Below are 24,703 nucleotides of genomic sequence, written 5' to 3'. Positions count from 1 at the left end.
GAAGTACACACTGTTCCCCAATAAAAGTCCTGTTCCCCTTCCCAATAAAATTTTTTTAAAAAGCACACATTTGTACTATTTGGCTTTATTTTTTAAACAGCACAGCAGTGTTTCTTTTTTTTTATTATTTTGTTGATTGTTTCCTTTGCTTTTTATTTTTTTTTTAATTAAATTTATCGGGGTGACAATTGTTAGTAAATTTACATAGATTTCAGGTATACAATTCTGTATTACATCCTCTATAAATCCCATTGTGTGTTCACCACCCAGAGTCAGTTCTCCTTCCATCACCATATATTTGATCCCCCTTACCCTCATCTCCCACCCCCCACCCCCTTACCCTTTGGTAACCACTAAATTATTGTCACGGCAGTGTTTCTTAAACTACAGGTAGGCATGTTGCCCAAGAGATGCCTTATTGCAGGCCACACAGTTCAGATCTTGGGAACATCAGGATTAACTGCTCTCAAGCCTAAATGGATAGAGTGAGTAAGACATTTGTGACATACTAATTTACAGTAACCAGGACCTCCCTTTTCTCCTCCTTCATCTCCTTGTACATCCCTCAGGGGAGGTACAAATAAGTGATCATGAGATGGCCCAGCTGAAGTTCAGAGGCTTCAGGTCACCAGGTCCTGTCCTCATCTAAACACCATCACAATAAGCCCATCACCTGAACTTGCAGCCCCCAAGGCAGCACTAAATCCTGGGGAGGTGTAAAATTTAGACTCACTGAGGAGATCCCCAGAATGGTGCACAAATGCAAGAACAATTAATACACAATTTCAGTCATTTCTGCCTATATTCAGTTGGCTGCAACTCATTCACATGGTCCCAAATTAAGTGTAAGGAAAGCTGAGACATTGTTCTGCCAGGTGTCCAAAAAAAAAAAAAAAAAAAAAAAAGGATTGGTAAGCATCCGGCCAGTTTATGTCACAATCCATCAATCTGGCCACCAGATGTATATTTTATTATTTATCCTATGTATTCTGCACTGTCACCCTTTTGTTATTACAAGTCAAAACACCATTAGTTACTGAGCTCATCTCACTGTTGACAATCCCTAAGGTGTGCTGTCCTTTGCATGAGGTTCAAATATTGTTCCTTACCATTAGGAAACTATCAACACAAAATAGTCTCCACTCACACCCAATATACAGTGGGTCAGGGACATAACAAAAGGACATACTGAAAGTCCTGAAAAAATCATCGCCAACAAAGATTTCAATAGTGTTTTTCAAGAAAAAGCATGGAATAAGATTATATGTGGCCAAAAACGAAAAATGTAATAGAAAACTAACCCACAGAAAATGAATGTTAAAGGTTACATTTAAGGTCAAAGGAAAGTGACCAGGTGAAAGGTCTGCAGCAATACCTTTTTTCCCTGAAATTAAGACCTAACCGGAAAATAAGCCCTAGCATGATTTTTCAGGATGACATCCCCAGAACATAAGCCTTCATGTGTCTTTTGGAGCAAAAATTAATATAAGACCAAGTCTTATTTTCGGGGAAACACAGTAGAAGGAATAAAGATCCAAAAGGATGCATCTGTGGACAATACAGTTATTCATTATCTGTATAAAACATAAACAGTATCTCATTGCTGAGTACAATGATAGAATTACCATGCAATCCTCAATATCCCTCATACTGTGCAAGAGGAAGGTGAAGGTCCTTTGTGTTAAGGACAAGTATTATAATTTTAGCTTAAACTTTAATAGGAGTATATACACTCCCAACTAAAAGCAAAGTGTAGAATGTAAACAACCTATACAAATTTTTAAAGGAAAGTACAAGAAACAGAACTGAAGCAAAGATAAGCATAAAACAGAAAGATGCATTTAAACCCAAATATACCAACTATCATATGAAATGAGTATGGAATAAATGTTTGAATTAGTAGTCAGTAACTTTGGTGGGTTTAAAAATATCCAGCAATATTCTGTTTACAGTGACACTAAGAAATAATACAGAAATAGATGGAATAATACCAATACTATAAAATCTCATCCAGAAAAGAAGAGGAACACTTCCCAGTTCATTTTTGGAGGTCAGTATTATTCAGACACCAACACCACTACAAAAAAATTAGACTATAAACCAATATGCGCATGATTTTAGACACAAAATTCCCCAATAAAATAAAGATCACACGATGACATCAATCGAAGGAGAAAAGTATTTTCCCCCCTTCATTCGCCTCCCCTCCCCACTCCAGTTTAAACCATTGTTTCTCAGTCTAGTTGTGTAGGACACAGCTCCCTGGCCCATGCTGGTATTATGAGCCTTGCACTCCTCCCAAGGGAGATAGTCGGTTGCAGGTAGCCAGTTGACCACTCATGACAGCACACGGTAGCCTGTGGCAGGAAATAAGCAGCCCATGGCTGCTCACAGCACACCAGCTCCAGGGAAAGCTGTTGTTCACAATCTTAGCTGTAGAGGGCGCAGCTCACTGGCCCATGTAGGAATGGAACCGCTGACCTCAGTGTTAGGAGCATGGCGCTCCAACCACCTGAGCCACCAGGCCAGCTAAAGAAAAGTATTTAACAAAATTCAACATCCATTCATAATGAAAGCTCTTAGCAAATTAGGAGGGAAACATTCTAAACTAAAGAACATACGTAATAAAAACCCACAGCTATCATTTTATTTAATGGTCAACACTGAATTCTTTCTCCCTAACATTAAGAACAAGGCAAGTGTGTCCTCTTTCATCACTTCCAGTCAACACTGTACTGGAAGTTCTAGCTGGTATGATAAAGACAGGAAAAAGAAATGAAAGGGTTACAGATTAGGAAGAAATAAGATGTTCGCTATTTGCTGGTAACATTATTGTTTATGAAGAAAATTCCAAGGAATCTACAAAAAAAAAAAAATGCTGCTAAAACTAACAAATGAATTCGGCAAGGCCGTAAGATACAAGTTCAACATACAAAAATCATATTTCAATATAATAGTAATGATCATGTGCAAACTGAAATTAAATACTCAACACTGCATACAATGACTCAAAAAAAGTGCCTAGATAAAAATCTAACAAAATACATTCAGGGTCTATAAGCTAAAAATTACAAAACACTAGTGAAATAAATCAACAAGGATCTAGATAAATGGAGAGGCATACCATGTCCATGGACTGGAAGAGTCAATATAATAAAGATTCCAAACCTCACCAAAATGACCCACAGATTAATTTCTACCAAAATCCCAGCAAGATGTTTTGTAAATAGATAAGCACATGATAAAAATGTATATGGAAAGCCAAAGGAAAAAAATTGATATGGAAATTTAAATCAATTTTTTAAAAGGATATGGAGGAACCATTTTACCCAATTTTAAGACTTAGTAATAACTACAGTAATCAAGATAGTGTGGTACTGGCAGAAGTTAAGACACAGCAATCAATGGGATAATACAGAGAACTCAGAAATAGACCAGCATGAATGCCCAACTGATTTTTGACTAAGGAATAAACGCAATTCAATGGAGGTAGGATAGTCTTTTCAACAAATGGTGCTAGAAGAGAACATCCTTAGGCAGAAACACAAGAAAGAAATTTAATGTAAACCTCACATGGCAATACAAACATTAACATGAACCAGAAATGTAAAAGATAAAACTATAAAACTTTGAAAAAACACAGGAGAAAATATTCCAGACCTAGAGCTTTCTGAAGACTTCTTAAACATGACATGAAAAGGATGAAGGTTTTCACAATAATGTCATGGAAAAATACAACGAAAATGGCTTGGCCTACAATGCCAAAAGTACACATGTGCTCACTTAAAAGGCCCTAAGGAGGGTTCCAAGTGAATACGTGATTATTTTGATATCTTTCTGTACAGTATATTTCTTAACATGAGGTAATACTATCACATGTAGCTCAAAAAAACACCAATGAGGGAATTCCAAAATACCCTGATAAAAGATACTAGTCATTAGTCTTTATATCGAGACTAAGCTTATGGTGACAACAGTGCCACTCACACATACCTACATGTATACATGTCCATTTCACCTGTTAAAATTCTAGTTAATTTGACAGCGAACCTTCACACAATCTTTTGTAAAGTTAAAAATGAGATGCTTTCTCTCTGTTTTTCTGACTTTATTATTATTATTCTTTAGCTTAACTTAACCATGTTTTATTTTATTTTCACTCTCATTCAACCCCTATAAAATTGTTGAGGTGGAAGCGTCTCTAAGGAAGATTGAAGAAGCTCAGAAACAACAATCAGAGGTAAGAATTAGGTTTTATCTGGAAAGGTTGCACAGTCACTATCATCCTCACCTCACAGAAAAATAGAGAAAAACAAACAAACAAGTGAGTGGATAAACACGAAGTATGAGTTTTTGGGTGGCTGAAGACACATTAAAAAAAATCATGATTTTCAAAATTCAAACAGTCTTAAGTGTGCAGTAAAATGGACCCATTTATAGACATATAAAAGCAGTTCATCACTCAGGCCTTCATATTTCTCACAGACTTATGCTGCTCACAGGTAGAGACAATGTTGTAGAACACAGGCTTTCTTTCAATCGATGTTTTCAGACATACCCACAACTAACTCTCCCAATATTGGACAGAAATGAAGATATATAAAAGACAAAGGGACAAGACCCTCTGATCTCTGAAACACTTCCCTCTCCCCCAAAAAACTAAGGATGGGATGACAAATTGCCATAAACTTGTATGGAAGAAGCTGTGCTTGCATTTGTCTTCCCTCTTCCATGGCTCCTCTCCTTTGTTTAAATTTCCCTGAGAATAATTTTGCGGTATAAACTAATGAGGAAGATGTGGCTGAAGGTTTTGCTAAGTGCATGATAAACATTGGATCACTTTCCTGGATGAATTCTCCGATGTTGAATGAAATTCTAGGCTGAGTCAATTTCTAACAGGACTTGTTAGATGACAACTGATATACTGCAATAGAAGGTTTTCTCACAGAGAAGAAAATTGTGGAATTGCTCTTTGGTATGAATGAGTAGATGTTACTTCTGGCAAAACATTTTCCTCAGTGGTTACATTCAAAAAGTCTTTCCCCAAAAGGAGTTCTTAGAGGTTGACTGCAGTCTGCCCACTTGTGAAGGGTCTTCCCACTTCTGTTACACTGACAGGATTTCTCCCAGAATGCATCCTTTGATGCTGACTCAAGGATGAGCTACGACTAAAGGCCTTTCCACACTCATTGCACTCATAGGGCTTCTCTCCAGTGTGGATGACTGTGTGTCGAATGAGGCTTGTGTTCCAGCAAAAGGATTTCCCACACTCCATGCATTCATAGGGCTTCTCTCCACTGTGAATCCGCTGGTGCCTTGTGAGGCCTGACCTGCGGTTGAAGGCCTTCCCACACTCACTGCACTCATAGGGCTTCTCTCCAGCATGGATGCTAATGTGTCGAATGAGGTCTTTCCTAGTGCTGAAGGCTTTCTCACATTCTTTGCACTCAAAAGGTTTTTCTCCAATGTGGGCCCTTTTATGTAAGATAAAAGTGTAGCAGTAGGTGAAGGCCTTTCCACATTCAGTGCACACATAAGGCTTCTCTCCTGTGTGGATAATGGCATGTCGAATGAGGTTTGCCCTCTGGCAAAAGGCTTTGCTGCACTCCATGCATTCATAGGGCTTCTCTCCACTGTGAATCCGCTGGTGCCTCGTGAGGTATGACCTGCGGTTAAAGGCCTTCCCACACTCACTGCACTCATAGGGCTTCTCTTCAGTGTGGATGCTGAAATGTCGAATGAGGTCTGACCGATTGCTAAAGGCTTTCCCACATTCTTTGCATTCGTAGGGTTTTTCTCCAGTGTGGGCCCTTTTATGCAAGATAAAAGTGGAGCAGTGTGTGTAGGCCTTTCCACACTCACTGCACACGTAAGGTTTCTCCCCAGTGTGACTCCGCTGGTGCTGCTTGAGGTGTGACCTGCGGTAGAAGGCCTTACCACACTCAAGGCACTTATACGGCTTCTCTCCAGTGTGGATAACATAGTGCTGAATGAGGTCTGTGCTGTCACAAAAGGCTTTTCCACATTCTTTGCATTCAAAGGGTCTCACTCCGCTATGAATTTGCTGGTGCCATGTGAGGTGTGACCTGCGGTTGAAGGCCTTCCCACACTCGACACACACAAAGGGTTTCTCTCCCGTGTGGATGATGTAGTGTCGAAGAAAACCAGTCTTATCACGAAATGCTTTGCCACATTCTTTGCACACAAAGGGTTTTTCTCCAGTGTGGCTTCTGTTATGCAGGACCAGATTGGAATGGTGGGTGAAGGCCTTTCCACACTCACTGCACACATAGGGCTTCTCCCCAGTGTGGATCCGCTGGTGCCTTGTGAGGTGTGATCTGCGGTTGAAGGCCTTCCCACAATCGAGGCACTCATAGGGCTTGTCCCCCGTGTGGATCATGTGGTGCTGCAGGAGGTGTGTGCTCTTGCTAAAGGTTTTCCCACACTCTGTGCACTCATAGGACTTCACTCCAGAGTGAATGTGCTTATGTCGAACCAGGAAGCATTTCTTGTTAAACACTTTCCCACATTCCTCACATTTATAGGGCTGTTTCCCTTCCTGAATTAAGGGACCTCTCATTAGTCTGCATGAGTCTTGTTTACATAAAATGTCTCCTGGAGAGACTGGTTTCTGGACAATCCTCGAGTGCAAACCATCATCTCTCCCTAAACCATCACATTCAGAGCTCAGTTTTCCAGGGAGCTTCTCCCTCAGAAAGTCTGTCCCTGGTCTCAAATGTCCTTCCTGAACTTCTGATAGCCCATCCTGACCCTTGCCTTGCCCCACACGGGCATCCCCTGAGGCTCGCTGAGTCCGTCTTTCTTGGAGTAAGAAATCCTCAGACAAGGCCAGGTGGGAAGGGGTAGGCTGTGTGGTCTTGGGTTTTATGCTATCACCTGTAGAGAACACATACACACAATGGCTTATTAGCGATGACAACACAGAAGAAAACAGGATCACCATTTCAGTGAGAGCAAGAAGATGAAGATAGTGGCCCTGTAACAGGTGTGTTCAATCTCTGAAACCCAGGTTTGCCATTTATTTTTTTGGTTCGTGGACTCTTGAAACCTTTAGAGGGGAGACTCAGAGGGAAAGGATGGATGGGGGACAAAGTGTCTGGAGAGTACAGGCGAGTACAGTGTAATGACACTGAGTTTGCTCAAAGCAAGAGTATCTCAAGGTGCTACAAGGGGCCAGCGAAGGGGCACGTAATGCAGCCTAGATGGGAAGCAGTAAGATCATGGTCCCTGGCCACAAAAACTGTAGGCCCAAGTTCCAGAAGAATTCAATATTAGCTTTGTGGCACCTGGCAAGGGACTCAAATTCTGTAAGCCTTCACTTTCTTCTCTAAATAATAAAGCTAAAAATAGTGCCTGCCTTATATAATGCATATACAGAGGATGCCAAAAAATGTATACATTTTAAGAAAGGAAAAAATTGTATTAAAATTGTAATACTTAATATATACCGATAACAAAAGATGAATATAAGTCAAGTCACATTTGACTTATGCAATTACAAGAGGTGCTCAAAGTCGTTACCATCAGCGTAAGTTTAATACAGGTTTTTCCTGTACCAGAACAACGCAGCTCAAATTCTGCCTGCACAAAGTCAGCTGACAAATTCCTTAGCTGTTCCCGTCAATTTCCTTATCTGCAAAATGGAGAGACTCCGTTTCTGCCTCACAGGCTGTCATGAGGGTTAAGTGAGATGTCTGTAAAGCGCTTTGAACTGTGCCTATGTATAAACCCACAGCAGGAGCGTTCGGTAAACTGTGGGCCATTACCCAAACCATTGTGATCACTGCCGCATTTGAAAATTTGGAGCAAAGCACTGACTGAAGAAGCAGCAGTTCACTGCTGTTGTTGGAACAAAGGGACTTCCCCACAAGGCCTCAAAGGGCAAAGGGAACTATGTTACCATGAGTTGACAAGGACAGGGAGGGATGGACATGCACATGTGAACAGTGGGGATGGGAAAGGGTGGAGACATTGCGATTCTGGTAGTTTCTAATGACGCTGAACATAAAGCTACCCCACGACCTATACATATACCAGAACAAGTTAACAGAAACCAGTGCTTACATACACCAAGACACAGTGAGAGTATTTCCTGCAGTGTTAAGTTAAAAACAACAGAAATGCCCATCAAGATGGGAATGGATAAATGAATGGCAGTTTTCAGTGATATAACACATTGTACTGAAATTGATCAAAGTCCAACCACGTCTAATCACACAAAAAGAATTGTAAGGCAGATATGACAAATAGCAGACTGTGGGGCTCAACAGTCAAAACTGATCTATGCTGACAGGCTAAATAGGGGGACCTAGAGAAGGGGCTACTGAGGGCATGGACCTCGGTGAGGTGCCGGAGATAGTCTATATATCGACCCAGGTGGTGGGTACAAGGGTTTATACATATGCAAAAATTCATCAAGCTGACTTCTTAAGATTTTGCACAATACAGGATGAGTACACCTCATTCAAAAAGTGCAAGAAATAATAGTAAGTGGGAGGTATGGAACACAAGTGTAGACATCTCTTTGAAGAATGACAAAGCTCTTTAAGATCAATTGGACAGGGAAAGGAGTCAATGCCAGAGTGAAGCCATTAGAGAGGCATTGGCACTTTTTATTTACTTTCCCCAAGCACAAGGCCCTGAGAGTATTTTATGTTGAGTAGAGAATAGATGAAGTTACTGAAGAGGCAGAAAAGAAGAAGCAGGTTTCCGGAGAAGGTGTGAGCTAGACACTGGTGCAGGAACCAGCCGCGGTTGGAGGCAAGACCTCCCCTGGGTGGTGAGAAGGGAAGACACACACACAAGAGATGCAGATGAATGTGTAAGGGTGAGGACCAAGCCACACAGGAAGAAGACTTATTTTTGCCACGAAACTCTGCTGAGACATCAGTGGTACGACAAGATCACACACACCTTCCCCAGGGCCACAAGGCTGCTGTGCGTCACAGCTAGCTTTAAACCCAGACAGCCAGAGCCTAGAACGCAAATGTACCTAACACCCCACCAACTCCCGACCAGGAGCGGTGAAGAGTGTGATAGGGCTGGAGGAGGGGAGAGAAAACCACAGATTAAAAGTCTCCATGGATCCCAACCTTACAGAGGCCACAAGAAAATCCCCACAAATCCCAGAGGCAGTGGTCAACTCGTTGTTGGCAAGGGGCCGTGACCCCCACCTGGCCAGCTGTTGGCACCCACCTGGGCAGGAACTTGGGGAGAGGCCTCTCTTTGATGTCTGTAACTCCGGGCTATGCTCCAGTGGGTAGATCAGCTCTGGTTTGGGCAAGGGGCAGCCTGTTCATGGAGAAAGAAAGAAGACATAGGGATTTTGGTGACAAGAAAGAAAACCTCTCAGTCTAGGCTGGGACTTCAGGATATGGAGGAGACCTTGGAACAAAGCTGCTCCCATTCATGCAAACAAAATGCTGTGACCTGGAAACCAAAGGCGAAAACACCATCATTGGGCCCCAGACTGTCGACATTAGGGCTGGCTGCATAGACCACACCAGTTCCCTTTGACCTACATGTGTAGCATCCCAACACAGAGATGCTTTCTCATTAATCCAAGTCGGACCTCAAGCTCCACGGGCATCAGCAACCCCCCGCAGGGCTCCTGGTCACCGCCAGACCCATTCAGACAAAACCTGTGGGCGAGGCCTGGGCATCAGTACATTTTACACAAGCCCCAGGTGATGGTGACCCATCTGATAGGTTAAAAAGCCCTGGTCTCCATCATCTCACAAATGACAGCCCTGATCATCAGTAGTCTGAAACAGGCAGGTGACCCACACGAATCACTCTGAGTAACAAGAGCGCTTATTTCAGGAAGGGCCGAATGACACGCCTGCAGCTCCCTGGAGCGTGTTGAGACTTCTGTGAGGGACCCAGCCTGAGCATCACAACCAAGGACAGGAAGCGAAGAAACAGATAACTGGGTTAGCACCTACCAACCCAGGAGCCTGCCCACATTTGAGCTTCTTGTGGGATGAGATGCTGAATTGCCTTCAGGGTGAAGACTGAGCTGGTGTCACATGTAGCTAAACACATATCAACAAATATGAAGGGAAAAGACCATGTGGAGAAGTCAACAGCAGAGGAGCAAGGACCACAGAAAACTCACCTGCAGATTCTGCACCAAAGCTCAAGGTTCACCCATCTTAGCAAAGCAAATGTTCACTCACGTCTGCCACGTGCCCAGCACAGAGCTCGGTGACAGGGCAGTGGAAAGGTGATCGAGGCTGTCCTTCAGAACTACCAGAAGTCATTCTCCCTGTGACCTCAGGGCCTTTGCACATGTCAGCCTTCTACCTGGAAGGCTGTTCTGACTCCCACATAGCTCCTTCTAGCTAACTCTAACTCTTTGGGTCTCAGCTCAAATGTCACTTCCTGAAAAGACTTCACTGAACTGTGGCTCCTGGGTCCAGGTGCTTCATTAATCTGCCACGTTGTTATGGAATTTTTAATCCTAATAGTAAGTCAAAAACTAACACTTAGGGGATTTCCCATTTCTAGTTCTGCATATAAGGAGCTTGGGAGTTGCCACTCCATCCTAACAAGTGAAAAGCTGCAAAGACTGAACTGCAAAATCAACAACTCTTCTTGGAACAGTGACAGAGGGAAGCACACAGGGCAAACTGCTGCCTGCCACCAAGACTGCAGAGACAGACAGCGAATACAGGGAGTCATGGCTTTCCAGAGTAGACTCATGAGCAGAAACTGTTGTGGGAACCAGTGCCTGGGCAGGAAACCTGAGCAGCAAGAGATGAATTGTTGGAAGCTCAGTGCAGACAACTCCAGGGGGACCCAGTCAGAGAAGGATCCTCACAACGTTATGAGATTTACCTCTAGGAGCTCAACTAGATTCCCACAGAAAATACAAGGAGAAACATCCCCTTAGGCTTCTGGCAGGGGGAGGGGAAAAGAACCAATGTTGAAATATTCCAGCGTGCCCTGTTCTTAACAAGGCCCGCCTCTAGGAGAAACTATGGAGTTAACAAAGCCTAACCAACTAGAGTTTTATCAGAGCCTAAGTGACCTGGGAGAAGGGTGACCCTGCTGTGAACTATGGACTCTGGGTGACTATCATGTGTCAGTGTAGGCTCTCAACTATAACAAATGTCCCATCGGGGGAAATGTGGATCATGGGGAAGCCTGTGCATATCAGGGCAGGGGGTGTATGGGAAATCTCTGTACTTTCCTCTCAATATTGATGTGAACCTAAAACTGCTGTAAAAAGTCTTAAAAACAAAACAAAACAAAACAAAACAAACTAGTATTAATAGGGTGTAACCACATACCAGAGACTGCGCCAAGCAATTTAACAGCATCGTTTTGTTTTGAATTGAATTAAATTTATGTAGTAATTTAGAAAAGAAATGACATGTTTAAAATATTGAGTCATTTCAAAAAGGAACAAGGCTAAGTGTCTTCATTCATTGATTTAACTGGTTTTTTTTCTTTTCTTTTTCTTCTTTTTGTTTTTTTGGTCCTAAGCAGTGTTCTGTTGTTCTTCCTATAGGCATGAAAAATTCCATTTCAGGATTTCCTTAGGGCACCCACATGAAGTACATACTCTGAATGAGCACCATTTTATAGATGAAGAAACCAAGGCTCAGGGAGGCAAAATGATTTGTTGAAATTAGGTAAATTAATGGCTGAGCCAAGATGGAAACCAGGATCTAGTCGTGTCTGGCATCTGGCCTACTTAACTACAAAGCTACGCAGCACTGTTCCAGAAAAGGCTGAGTCCAAGTGTGAGGATGATGACCAGGACAATGATGGTATCATTAAGAGTAATGACAGCAGCAGGAGTCACAAATGCTAAACTACATAGCAAGGAATCACCAGGCATTGTTCTGAGCCATTTATCCTCATAACAGCCTGTGAAGTAGATACTATTTCACCTCACTTTACCTATGAAATAACTGAGGCACATACGGGTTCAGTAACTTGCCCAGGAATGCACAGCTCATAAGTAGCAGAGTAGGGACTGGACACCAAGGGTCTGAAACCAGACACTCGTCTTCCAAATACTACACTAAGGAGGAAGCTACGAATACGCCTGTGTGAGGCCAGCACCCTCAGACAAATGAGCTGTGGTGATGAGAGACATGAACAGAATTCAATTCTCAGGAAACAGGGACCAGAGAGGGACAGACTTGGTGACGCCAGACTTCAGCATTTCACGAACCACTAAAATAAAAAATTGGGAATTCCACACAGTGATCTAGTCAAAATGACACATTTATACAAACATCAAATATCTATTCTTATCAACATTTCACAAAAGAAAGGACTTGTACCATCAAAAACTGCAGAGCTTTTCACAATAAAGATGTGTCTTTTAAATTGAGTGGATTAACCTTTGTGAGGGACTCATTGCAATGGCCCTATATTCCTTCCTTGCCAATGACAGCATGCTGGGAGAATTGAATGAGTGAAGAGAAACAATATAAACATACAGAAAGAAGTAGAGATGAGGAATGTATTGGCCTCAGCGAGCAAGGGCTGAATGACCACTTTCTTCTGCAAAATAGCTGCGGCAGAAAAATCCACTGTGAAAAGATAATGACACAGGCCACCCCAAAGAGAGAAGCCAGGATGAAAGACCCAGAAGCCAGGACTAATCATGGTTTTCTGAGTTCTTTTATCTGTCCCTCAAGTAGTCCAGCCAGAATGTGCCTTTGGGTTCTGCAAGACACCCTCAATTCCTCCCAACACACCCTTCTCCTTTGGCTGTGACCAAAGGTAAAAAAGTCTGTTTCTTGCCCAACCCTTGCTAAGAGACAGGAGACCAGGTAGGAAGAGTGAGTCCAGAAAAAGACTGAAGCTGTGGGGAGAAGGGAGGGCAGGTTAGAGGCCTTCTCAACCAGCAAGCCTGGAGCCAGAGGGTAGAATGAAGGAGGTGGCAGGTCCTCCACATGGCAGAGTGGGGAGGACTTACCCAGAGATAGCAAAAGCCTGCAGGTCTCCAGCATCACCTCCTGGTGCAGGCTCCTCTGGGCCAGGTCCAGCTGCCCCCACTCCTCCTGGGTGAAAGTCACCGCCACATCCTCAAAGGTCACAGGCATCTGGAAAGTCAAATAGAGGTAATAGTGTTAGTCTTGTGGCTGTTGGATGGGATCAGAGACCATCTCGATGGAAAAGGGGCAGAGAGTAAACACTTCCTGAGGACTGAGCTCTGGGTTAGGCTCAAGGAGACAGACACTGCTTGCACTGATCACAGCAGTGCAGGAGACCAGTCCCCTATGCGGGAGCCAATGGAGGAGGACGCAAGGTCAGGACCATCCTGTGTGGACTGTGAGGGACAGAATGGTAAAAACTCTCAGATGTCAGAGGAATAGGAAACAATAATGATAATGAAAATAATACCAATAATAATTACAGTACCCGCACCCAAGACTCATTGGTCCTTACTGTGTGCCAACCTGTGTTAAAAGTGATTGGAAGTCCCCAGTTCTGACGTCATACTGAGATGCGAATCCCAAATCTTAAAATCAACACTTGCCTGCTGCATAAACTTGGGGACCTCACTTCATTTCTCAGAACCTTGATTTCTGGATGAATACAATAATTCTCACTCAGCAATAATAGTTATAAAGAATCAAAGAAAAAATATTTGTGAAAGAAATACTGGGGTGACTGATCATAGCCTGTGAAGTCAATACCATCACCATCTTCACATCAGTCAGAGACCTGAGGTCCAGGGGGCTCTACCACTTTACCCAAAGTTTACATGTCTTATGAGCAGAGGTAGGATTTGAACCCAGGCCCCTCTGGTCTAGGGTCTAATTGCATAACCCTGATAGTCCTCCATTAGCAAAGCAAAATCAGAATTAGTGAAGATGTGAAGTATTTCAAATAAATTTCATTTCAGCCACCGCTGAAAATATTTTTGTAAACTTGGGCAGAGGAGCAGACTCATTATCACCCACCTCACAAGAGAGTCACCTGAGGTGGTGGCACCTACTTGTGAAGTGGCAGGACCAGCTCCCGTTGCTTCTGAGCCATCATTTCTTTAACTTACGTCTGTAAAGACAGCACATATCCCTGAGGAAAGAATACTTCTGGACCAGGAAGAGGAGTTGCCAAGGACAATGCAGGCTGTGACCCACAACAGAACGATGTCTGTCCTGGCTGAGTAGGCTGGAACATTCAGCAAATGACCACAGTCTGGCCATCCTAGGACATGTCTCATCAGACTGAGGAAGGGGCAAGGCAACCCCACAGGTCCTCTGGGGACTTCTTAAACAACCAATATATCCTCTTTCTGTCCACCTGCTGAAATGTCCCCAACTCATGCCAAGACCACCTACTGGAAGGTATCCCGCTTGGCGCTTACTTTATGTGTCACCTGCAGGCCTCCCTGCAGGAAGCATCACTTGGTAGAGAAGAGGCTAAAAATACAGGCTGTGGTAGACATACTGGTTGTTAGTTTCTGCTACTTAAGAGCTGCGCTGAACTTGGGCAGGTAAGTAAACCTCTGAGCCTCAAGATGCTCTTGTGCAAAACAGAACTCAGCTCTGAGTTGAGGATGTAACCAGGTTATTATATATTATGCCCACCTGTCAGCCCACAGCAAGGACTCAATGAAGCTCAGCTATTTTACTTTTTTGTTATTGTTTTCTCTTTGCTCCCACATCCTGGACAAATTCAATCAGATACACTTATTTCATTTGGCTATTTTCATTTGCTACTTTCTACACAAAAATGCCAGAAAGATGGGCAAGTAGGGAAGGGGCCGTTGTAGCTGGAACAGCTAGGAAAGGCCTGTCTATATAGGTGACATCTGAGCACGGGCCAGAAGATGAGGGAGGCCCTGCAAAGGCATGGGGACAGTATCCCAGGGAAACACTCATGCAGGGACAAACACGGGGGATGAATGAGAACTTGGAATGGTCAGGTTGATGTTTCTGAAGAGGTGGTACAGGGAAGAACGGAAAGTCAGAGGTCAGCCGGTGGGTGATGGGGTAGGGACCTGCAGGCCCTGGTGGCGGCTGGATTCATAAGTGCTGATGGGAACTTAGGAAGGAAGCATCATTTGTCCTTCAGGCACTGACTGAAAACGTGTCACAGACGCGACACAACTGTAAATAAACGACAAGGACAAAGAAAAATGCAGTGCCTTTGTTGACCTCCACCCTGCCCAGGAGCCCTCTCGGAACCAGCAGAGAAGCAGCAATGCCCAAAACATCGTCCACTCACTTGCGCCGGGTCCATCCACACCGCCGCCATCATGGGACCCTGCGGACAAAGCGGGGCCCGGAGAGGTGGCGACCAAGGCGGCTCCAGAACTCAGCCGACCGCCACCCCCTCCCTGCCCAGAGCAGTGTAACGTCGCCTGACTGTCGCACTCAGTTTCCTCGAGTGAAAATGCACACGAGGCCTAAGGCGTCGCGTCAGGGCTGCGGGGACCGAGGTCGGGGCCCCGGCTGGCGCTCACGGGGGGCCCCTTCCCGCCCGGAACGTCCCTCCGGGCCCCCGCGCACCAGAGGGGCGACCCGGCCCCGTCAGACGACGTACCCCAGCGCGCGGCCAGAAGCCCCGCCCCGCCGGAGCCGGCCGCGGGAAACCCCCGTCCTGGCCGTGCCTGTCCAGGCCGAGACCCTGAACGCCGCCTCAGATCCGCCCCTTCACAACTGCGTGAACAAGAAGCAGAGGGGTCGAGGCTCAGGAGGCAAAGGCCTTCGCGTGGAATCAACGCTGGGATCTTGGTTTCTGCTCTCCGGATCCCTTTACACGGCATGCGGATGAATGATCGATCTAAATAAACGCCCATAGGAGAGTGCCGGAAGTCCCGCCCTGCCATTTTACAGAACGTACAGATCTCAAACCCTGGTGCCTACTTTGACCTGGAGCCTCCTCCACAGGATGCACAGACTTCTGAGTAAAACAACTCAAGACCACTGTCAAGGTAAGAATGTCCAAACCTGTAGTGAGTGCGTTGTTTTTTTTTTGGAAGTGTATTTGAGCGAAACAGCATATGGCTGGAGTCAAGATCTAAACGGAATGAGAAAACACTGTCATTTGCAGCTTCTTTTATGCATATGGAATTAAGGAGGGAACGTAAGGAAGATGACATGGAGGTGGGAGAAAGCAAGGCGGGAATTAAGATTGTAGGATGGTTAACAAGATTATGTGCTCCCTAGAGGGTAGTCACGTTTTGGAGGGAGGGTTTTGAAAGTGTGGTCAGGCATTTTAAGTCTGAAAAGAGGCATTTCAAAGGTGTTCATCCAAATGCGCAGAAACAATGGACAGGGCTTGCTTAAAGATAAGCCTTTTACTAAAAAAGTTATATGCCTGAGGTGTGACTACCCACCATGACCTACCCAGTTAGGAATTTATAATCAGATCACCCTGTGAAGTTACTTTCCATAGAACCCCATTTTTGTCCACACCACAGTGTGTCCAATATGCATTTCAACCTATGTCTGAACATTGGGAGAGTGTTGTGACTGGATATATAAATTTGGGGAGTTGTTAGCATACACTGTTATTTTAAGTAATGATACTGGGTGATACCAACAAGGAATGAGTGTGTAGGTAAAGGAATGGACAGGGGTGAACACCAGACAAACCCAGCATTAAGTAGTTGCAAACCAGGAATCAAAAAAGTCACTTTAGGAATATTAACAATCCTTCAACAATTATATTAAGAAAAGTCTTAGAAGTCGTAATTGGTGACTTTTTTCTTCTTCAAATGACTATGAAGGTGAGAAAATAAAATTCAGCTTCCGATGAACTGAGGACACATAAAGTTATGAAAATGGAAACAGGTCAACAGCATTTGACCCTGCTGTACCATCACAGACAAAGGAATTGACCTCCCCTTTTTCCTTTGCCCCCCACATGTATAAAATGGAAATCACAACACACGTAAGTATTCATATTTATTTGATTTTTAAAAATAAAAGCACATAGAGGGAAATGAGACAAATCTTCCTTAAGAATTCTAAAGAATACATAGATATCCCTATTTCAGATAGTGGAGTTTGATTCCCTTCCACCTGAGTTGGCTAGACTTAGTGACTAAGTATGGAAAGAGAAAAACAGTAACTTGACATCAGAGGTCAGGGGGATAGGATCAGATCATAAAACCATTCCCAACACATAGAGGCCTTTCCACATCTCTCAATTTGAAGTGGTCCCCCACCCCAATGTGATGCTGTTCTATTTCTCTTTTGTCACTCATAATCATTTGAAAAATATTTATATTTATTTACCTATTAATTAATTCAATAAGTACTTATTGAGTGCCTATCTTTTGAGAGGCACTACTCTAAACTACGGGGATATATAACCAAAAAAAAGTACATTACTGTTCTTGAGGGTCTTTCACCCTAACAACCAATAATTTTAAAACAATAACAACAAAACCTCAACAATATAGATGGTTAAAAGGAGGCAGTGCTATGGAGATAAGAAAAAGTAGAGCAAGTAATAGTGGGAGAGTAGGACAAAAGCAACTTTGCAATATTGAGTAATGTGGTTGGGACAGGTCTAATAAGACATTGATATCTGAACATAGACTTTGAGGACTGAGAGTCACCAAGTGGATATCTGAGGGAACAGTGACTTACATAGACACCTAGGACAAGAGTACTGGGGTGTCTGAGGAAGAGCAAGAAGGCTAGTGTGGCTAGAGCTGTGTCCACAGGGGTTAGAATGGAGTGGTTCAAGAGAAGTTGGACAGATAAATGGAGACAACTTTTAGAGAGCTTCGCAGGCCATTATAAGGAGGTTGTAATGTGTTCTCTGCGGGTTCTAAAATGTACCCAGGAATTGTTTAACCTGGTCTGGTTAAGATGCACAGACCTGGAAATGATTGTCATAACAGAAGTTTATACTCACAGATCTTTAGAAAGGGGAAGCAGGGCATATCACATTGCACAACGTGGAGAAGACCAGGATGGGTGAGGGGGCAGGAGAGGAGAAAGCCTGACCCACAGCCTTTACTGTTTTCCACAGGAAAGGAAAGGCAGGGCCAGGGAAAACAGCTTAGGGCTGGCTAACTTTAATACTGTCAGCAGACTTTGGGGCATAGGGACCTCCCTATTTGTCTGGTACAAGGCCCTGAGATGACCAGGACAGAATATTGTCTCTTTAAGTGTAAGAGCCAGAAAGAGTGGGTGGTTCCAATTAGGGGCTTTGAATTGTTTAATTTGCATATGAAAGGAATGGCCCCTATGAATATTTTGCTATCTGAGACCATGGAAGGGTCATGAGAGGAGGAAGGATATCTGTTAGGAAGTTCTCACTGCTTTCCATGTGTGTGAGGATGATGGCTTAAACCAATGTAATGACAGGGGAGGTGGTTTATCACAAAGTACAAACAACAATTGATCAAATAGGACATGCAATCAAATTAGCACTACAATACAGATATGGATATAACGGATTTGTAGTATGGATTGGTTGTTTCTTTAAATCTATCCATACCCCCCACTGTCCCCTTCAAATGTTAGGCATATTCCTGATACTATGGTGTATCTGTTACAAAAATGCTTTCATACAAGTACATGCTCAGGCAAATATGATTGTTTTGCTGTAACAGAGCCTAGGCCAAAGTACAGAGAGGTGGGCTGTGCAGGAAAGTCTTAACTGAAGTCTTTGGTTGCTCAAATGCTGCACACTCCAAAGAAAAAACTGGCTCTTGACCAGCATCAGGAAGACCACCTGAGTCCCTCAGTTGCCTGAGACCTGACTCTGGATTGATTAGGGCAAGGAGACAGTGGCTCCAAGTGTGAGACTTTGAAAAGTTAGGTTAAAGGGTGTGGGCTCTGGATTGGATGGTTTGCGTGTAAAAGGCATGCTCAGGGGAGTCTTTTGCTACCTCTAGGAATCAGCTAGCCCCTAGGACATTCCAAAGAAAGAGTAGTCTCTGCAGTATAAGCAAAGTACCAGATGCCAAAACATCTGAACAAAAGATACACTTAATACATGGACCTTCAAATTACAGAGTGGACAGGAATTTCCTTAAAATCATCCAGCAGGTAAGAACAGGGCCAGCAAGTATAACCAGGTAGGCAGACTAGAGGGCCCATACTCTTTCCACTGCCCATTTACAATTTAGCTGACACCATTCCCTTGTGAGATGCGTAACGTACCTGTGAGCAAACAGATTACAAATCTTCAACCCTCAAAACACAAGGATGACATCACTGAGGATTTGGGGGTACCCCAGCTTCCCATAACTGAGACAGGGAAGGTGGTCTGGGCCGGAGGGTGAGTACAAAGGGGAGCTGCACATACTCCTAGAGAGCAGGTTCCCGTAGGTCTCCAGCATCATGTCCCTGTAGAGGGCCCTCCGAGCCAGGGCCACCTGCTCCCACACCTTCCAAGTGAAACTCACACTAGATCTGTGAACATGACTAAGCCTGCAGTAACACACTCCTCCTCAAGCTCAAGTTATGTACATTTAATGATACAGAAATGATTATGACCCCATGTTCTTTAATTTTCTCTTTCTTGAACCAAAGGCTACAAGTTTCATAAGCAGAAATAGTAAAGGAGAAATTGTTGGCATATGTGCAATGGAAATACACAGCATTGACCTGGCCACAATAAAGGCAAACAAAGGGAATATTTGCAAGTTAAATCACTTGAAGACCTATCTATATACATATGTAGGTATCAAGATCCTTTCCCACCATTCTCTGTACCTTATCAAATTAAATACTGACTGCTTTGTAAGAATTTCTACTGTGACTTGATTGTTTTAGTTACCATGGTTTGCGTGTGTGTGGGCGCGCGCACCTTCCCCACAGAGGTTTGACTTATTTTTTGTTGTAGCAAACTATATTTGTTAAAAATATTTGAACTTACTCAACATTGTAGCACCATACAAGTCACTGTGAAGAAGAGTTAACACAGCAGGCCTTAAACTGCTATCCTTTGAGCTTCAGCATTTGCCCTGGGCTGCAATTTGGGACCTCAGATTTCGGAAGGTTTTCTGTCATTCCCAGAAATGATGAATGACTCAGTGTGTCTTGTTTGTGTAAACAATGTGGTGTATGCTGGTGACCTGCTATCCTTCTGGTGGTATAAAATCTTGAATATGTTCTAAACAAAGAATGCCCAAAAAAATTCTGGGCACTGAGTTTCTAATGAGCCTCTCTAGTAGACATTTCACACCTTCTGTCCTAACTCATTGATGAATCCTAAATTAAGCACTTAGAATATCTAAAGCTTGTCCCTGGTTTCCTCTGGACTTCAGTCCATGCCTTTTCCCTTCTCTGACTTTGCTTTGTATTCTTTTGCTGTAAAAAAATCATAGCTATTGAGTATGGTAATAGGCTCAGTCCTTTGTGTTTCCATAGTAAATCATCAAACCTGGGATAGTGTTGACTTCTGACACAACTATTCATTATGATTTGCAGTCTGATAGACCTGGCCATAAAAGCCCATGTAGATTATCATTGAGATCAACATGTCATGTACTATGCCAACTATATACACAGCTTTGTGTAACCATTCTGTGAAGGATACAAACATTAGAATAAAAATACACTTGTATGTGGCCATTCACTAAAACACACACATATTGAGTGTCTAGTAAGGAAAATAAAAAGGTAAAATGACAGTGGCTGGATGCAGGGTGATGAAAGAAAAATGGCTGCAAAGTATCAGGCTTGGACAAAGCAGAAGGTAATGGGATTCACTGAGATGTTTTTCAGGCACCCCAAACATAACATCTAAAACCAAATGCCTGCCTAAATCTCTCTCTACCTTCCCCCAACCTCAAACCCAAAGATTATCTGTATATTCTACAAAGTTACAACAGATTATACAACCATTAAAGAGTGAGTTTGGTTTATCTCACTCAACCTGAAAGAATGGCCAAGATGAATTGTCAAATGAGAAAAGGGGGTTACAGCTAAATGAGGATTATTTGATCTATTTTAGTAAAAATGAATAGTGACCAGGAAAACAAAGACTTATCCCCTGTGAGAAAAAACACAGGAGTTGTACAGGCATGGATTCTACAGCCACCCTAACTGGCCTCCAATCCCTAATCTCACACTTCCCAATCGACTGTACAACTTTGGGAAAATTCTTCAACCTTTCTGTTCCTTAACTTTTCTCATCTGTAAAATGGGGATAACATGACCTACCACAGAGATTTGTTGTAAAGTTTAAGTCGATAAGTGTAAAACATTCAAAACAGTGGCTGATACACAGTAATACCATGTTTGTTTGCTCTTATGATTATTATGTGTGCGTCCATAGCCATGGCCACATGACACATGTAGAAACTCAGTGTATATGAATATAGAGAAGGTGTGGCAGGATGACCAGTGCGTAACAGACATTAGAAACATTCAGCCTGGAGATATGAATTTGGGGGAACCTCTAAATCATTCAGAGTAAAATGAATTGAGAGGGAATTAACTCACTCATAGGACACAAGTGAGATAGAAATGACCACGGATGGGTCCTAAGAAGAACAATGGTTTAATAGATAGAAGACACTGACCCTCTGAAGGAGAAGGGAAGGAACTCACAGAAGCTAGAAAAGGACCTTCAAATCAGAGAGGAGGGTATCAGTAAAAAGGTCCAATAACGGAATGGGGGAGGGGAGAAGGCAAAAGGGAACTTTGTGAGATCTGCTTAAGTCAGTTACAGTGGTAGAGGCCACTCTTTTAGTTGTCAGTGGAGTGAAAGGGATGTGAGACAGTGAGGACAGAAGTGGACACAACAGTTATACAGAATGTGTCTGTGAAAGAAGGGAGTAGGGCAGAGCTCTGTGGGCAAGTGGGACAGAAAGTGCCTGAGGGTGAGACTAGAAACTTGAACACAGGTATGGATTATGAGGATAGAGGGATTATGAGGGAAAAGTTAAAGACCAAGCAGTAGGGGCATAAAAGACAGAGGAAAGTGGGAAAGTCCTAGACAAGTTGGAAAGTAGGGGAATGTGTTCAACCACAAAGAGGAAGAGTAATCCTGGAAGAGGAATGACCCCTTCTTTGAGGCTACGACATGGTTTAGAGAGCTGGGAAATTTTACACAGAAACCTTTCCTGAAGAATACGACTCTAAACAATCTGTGGATCACACCGTTATAATATTTGTCCTTAGAAACATTTGTGGATACCAATATGTAAGACTGCAGGCGGGCCATTCCTTCAGATGATTTAGGATTTCCATTCCAACGTCAAGATACACCACCAGAAAACCATGACTTTGAACTACTACAGTTTTGCCTGTTTTCTCAGAGTCCTTTTTTGGCATTATAAACTAAGCAAAGACCTAGAAGATGTATAAAAGAACCAAATGGAAATTAAACAATTGAAAAATGCAAAAGCCAAAATGCAAACTGACTGGGTGAGCTCAATCGATTAGATATAAGAAAGAAATCAATGAGTTCAAAGAAAGATCGATGCAAATTAATTAATCTGAGCAACAGAGAAAAATAGAATGGGGGAAAAATACAGATAGGAGCCTGAAGGACCTGAGGGGTGAAAAACGAGATCTATCATTCACATTATTGAAGTGTCTGAAAGAGTGGAGAAAGTATGGGGCTTCAAAACTTTTTGAAGAATAACTAAAAATTTCCCAAATTTGGCCAAGGGCATAAAATCCCACAAAAGCATCCTTCAGGAATGAAGGGGAGGGACATAAAGACATTTTTAGATGAAGAAATACAAAACTGTTTGTTACCAAAAGATCTACCCTGAAAGATTATAGGAGTTAGTGGAAAAGAAAGGAAATGTTAACAGAAGAAATCTTGGGATTTCAAAAAGGAAGAAAGAACAATGGAATGTGTAAAAGTAAAGGCAAACAGACTATGCTTCTCATGAGTTTTGTAAAAACTATTTGAAACGTAAAGCAAAAAAGAACATCACCCAATATGGTGCTGAGCATGTGAAGAGGACATTCTTAAGACAATTGTATTATTAAAGAATGGGGAATGTAAAGGGACCCAATAAAAGTAAGGTTTCTATACATCAAAGTGCTAAAATGTTAACATTGTAGCTCGTGATAAGTTATGTATAATACAATACCTAGAGTAATCATTAAAATACAAAGAGATATACTCAAAAACATCATAGGTACATCAAATGGAATTCTAAAGTAACCCACAGGAAGGCAAAAATAACAACAACAGGGGGACAATATACAAGGAACAAAAATAAAATGGCAGACTTAAGCCCTAACATATCAATAATTATTTTAAATTTAAATGGCCTAAATATATCAACTTAAAACCAGAAATTGATAAAATGGATAAAAAGTATGACCCGAGTATATGCTAGTCACAGAAACTTACCGCAAATGTAATGATATAGATAAGGATGAAAATGAAATTATGAAAAAATTTAAACCATGCAAACATTAAACAACATATGCAATAGTGACTACATTAATATCAGGTAAAGTATACTTCAAAGCAAAGAAAATTTACTGGAGCTAAAAGGGGCATTACATAATGATAAAAGGGTTAACAGACCAAGATGACATAGCAATTCTAAATGTGTATGCACCAAACAACAGAGCTTTGAAATACATGAAGCAAAAACTGATAGAACTTAAAGGAAGAACAGACAATTCCACCATTATACTTAAAGACTTCAACACCGTCTCTCAGCTATTATAGAAATACTAGACAGAAAATCAGCAAGGATATAGAAAATCTGAATAACCACCATCAACCAAAAGGTTTGTGTAGACATTTACAGAAACTCCATCCAACAACAGTAGAATACATTCTTTTCAAACAGTCTTACAGAATATTCAAACCAGAGCATAGCCTGGATCATAAAAGAATCCTCAACAAATTTAAACAGCCAGATCAAACATAAACTAGAAATCAGTAACAAAATGAGAACATGAAATATGCCAATCTCTAGAAAATTAAACTACATACTTTGAAATAATCCATGGGTTAGAGAGGAAGTCTGAAATGAAGAAATATTTAAAACTGCATGAAACGTAATTAAAACATATTAAAACTTCTGAGATGAAGTTAAAACACTGCTATGAGGGAAATTTATAGAACTTAATGCTTACATTAGAAAAGTAAATCTCAAATCAATAATCTAAACACCCACCTCAAGAAACTACCAGTGAAAATATAACCAAAGTAAATAGAAAAAAGGATAAATATCAGGGGGGAAAATCAGTGAAATCAGGAACAGAAAGATAACAGTAAAAACAATGATATAAAGTGCTGGCTCTTTGAAATGATCAAAAAATTGATAAATTCTAGAAGACTGACAAAAGATAAAAAGAGAGTTGACACATTTCTCATCAGGAATAAAACAGGGTATACAAACAGATTCTGCTGCCATCAAAAGAATAATAAAGGAATACTTGAAGCAAATAAACTTTAGACATAATGAAACATTTCTAGAAAAGGACAAACTATGAAAATTCATCCAATAGGAACTAGATACTCTAAATAGTTCTATACATATTAAATAAAATAAATATATAATTAAAAAACATCCAAAAGAATCACCTCCATGACTAGATGGTTCACGGGAGAATGCGACCAAACACTAAAAGAACAAATAAAACCAATTCTACACACTGTCTTCCAAATAATAGAAGAAGGAACACCCCCCCCAACAAATGTTGGGAGGCCACTATCACCTAGACACCAAAACCAGACAATGACACTACAAAACAAACAAAATCTACAAATGAAATTTTAAAAAAAACCCAGAAACTACATATTATCTCTC

At 42.2% G+C, this 24,703-nt stretch overlaps 1 protein-coding gene across 2 annotated transcripts; it reads right to left on the bottom strand.

Annotated features, from left to right (window-relative positions):
• Nucleotides 1-9: 9 nt before the first annotated feature.
• On the bottom strand, nucleotides 10-15,793 carry LOC308490575 (uncharacterized protein). 2 transcript variants are annotated; one of them, XM_081033021.1, is made up of 4 exons: nucleotides 15,541-15,793; nucleotides 12,962-13,088; nucleotides 9,217-9,312; nucleotides 10-6,897 (listed from the first exon to the last, which is right to left on the bottom strand). In XM_081033021.1, the coding sequence occupies exons 2-4, from the start codon at nucleotides 13,086-13,088 to the stop codon at nucleotides 5,057-5,059; spliced, it is 2,064 nt and encodes a 687-aa protein (XP_080889147.1). In that variant the 5' UTR covers nucleotides 15,541-15,793; the 3' UTR covers nucleotides 10-5,056. The 2 variants fall into 2 exon arrangements, with proteins under 2 accessions (XP_080889147.1, XP_080889146.1); XM_081033020.1 differs by having other exon boundaries at nucleotides 15,223-15,548.
• Between the last annotated feature and the right edge of the window lie 8,910 nt (nucleotides 15,794-24,703).

Source organism: Rhinolophus hipposideros (assembly GCF_964194185.1).
Source record: "Rhinolophus hipposideros genome assembly, chromosome: 21".
In the NCBI taxonomy this organism is placed as follows: Eukaryota; Metazoa; Chordata; class Mammalia; order Chiroptera; family Rhinolophidae; genus Rhinolophus; species Rhinolophus hipposideros.
The sequence above is the reverse complement of the archived record's forward strand: the minus strand, read 5'-3'. Positions and strand labels throughout refer to the sequence as shown.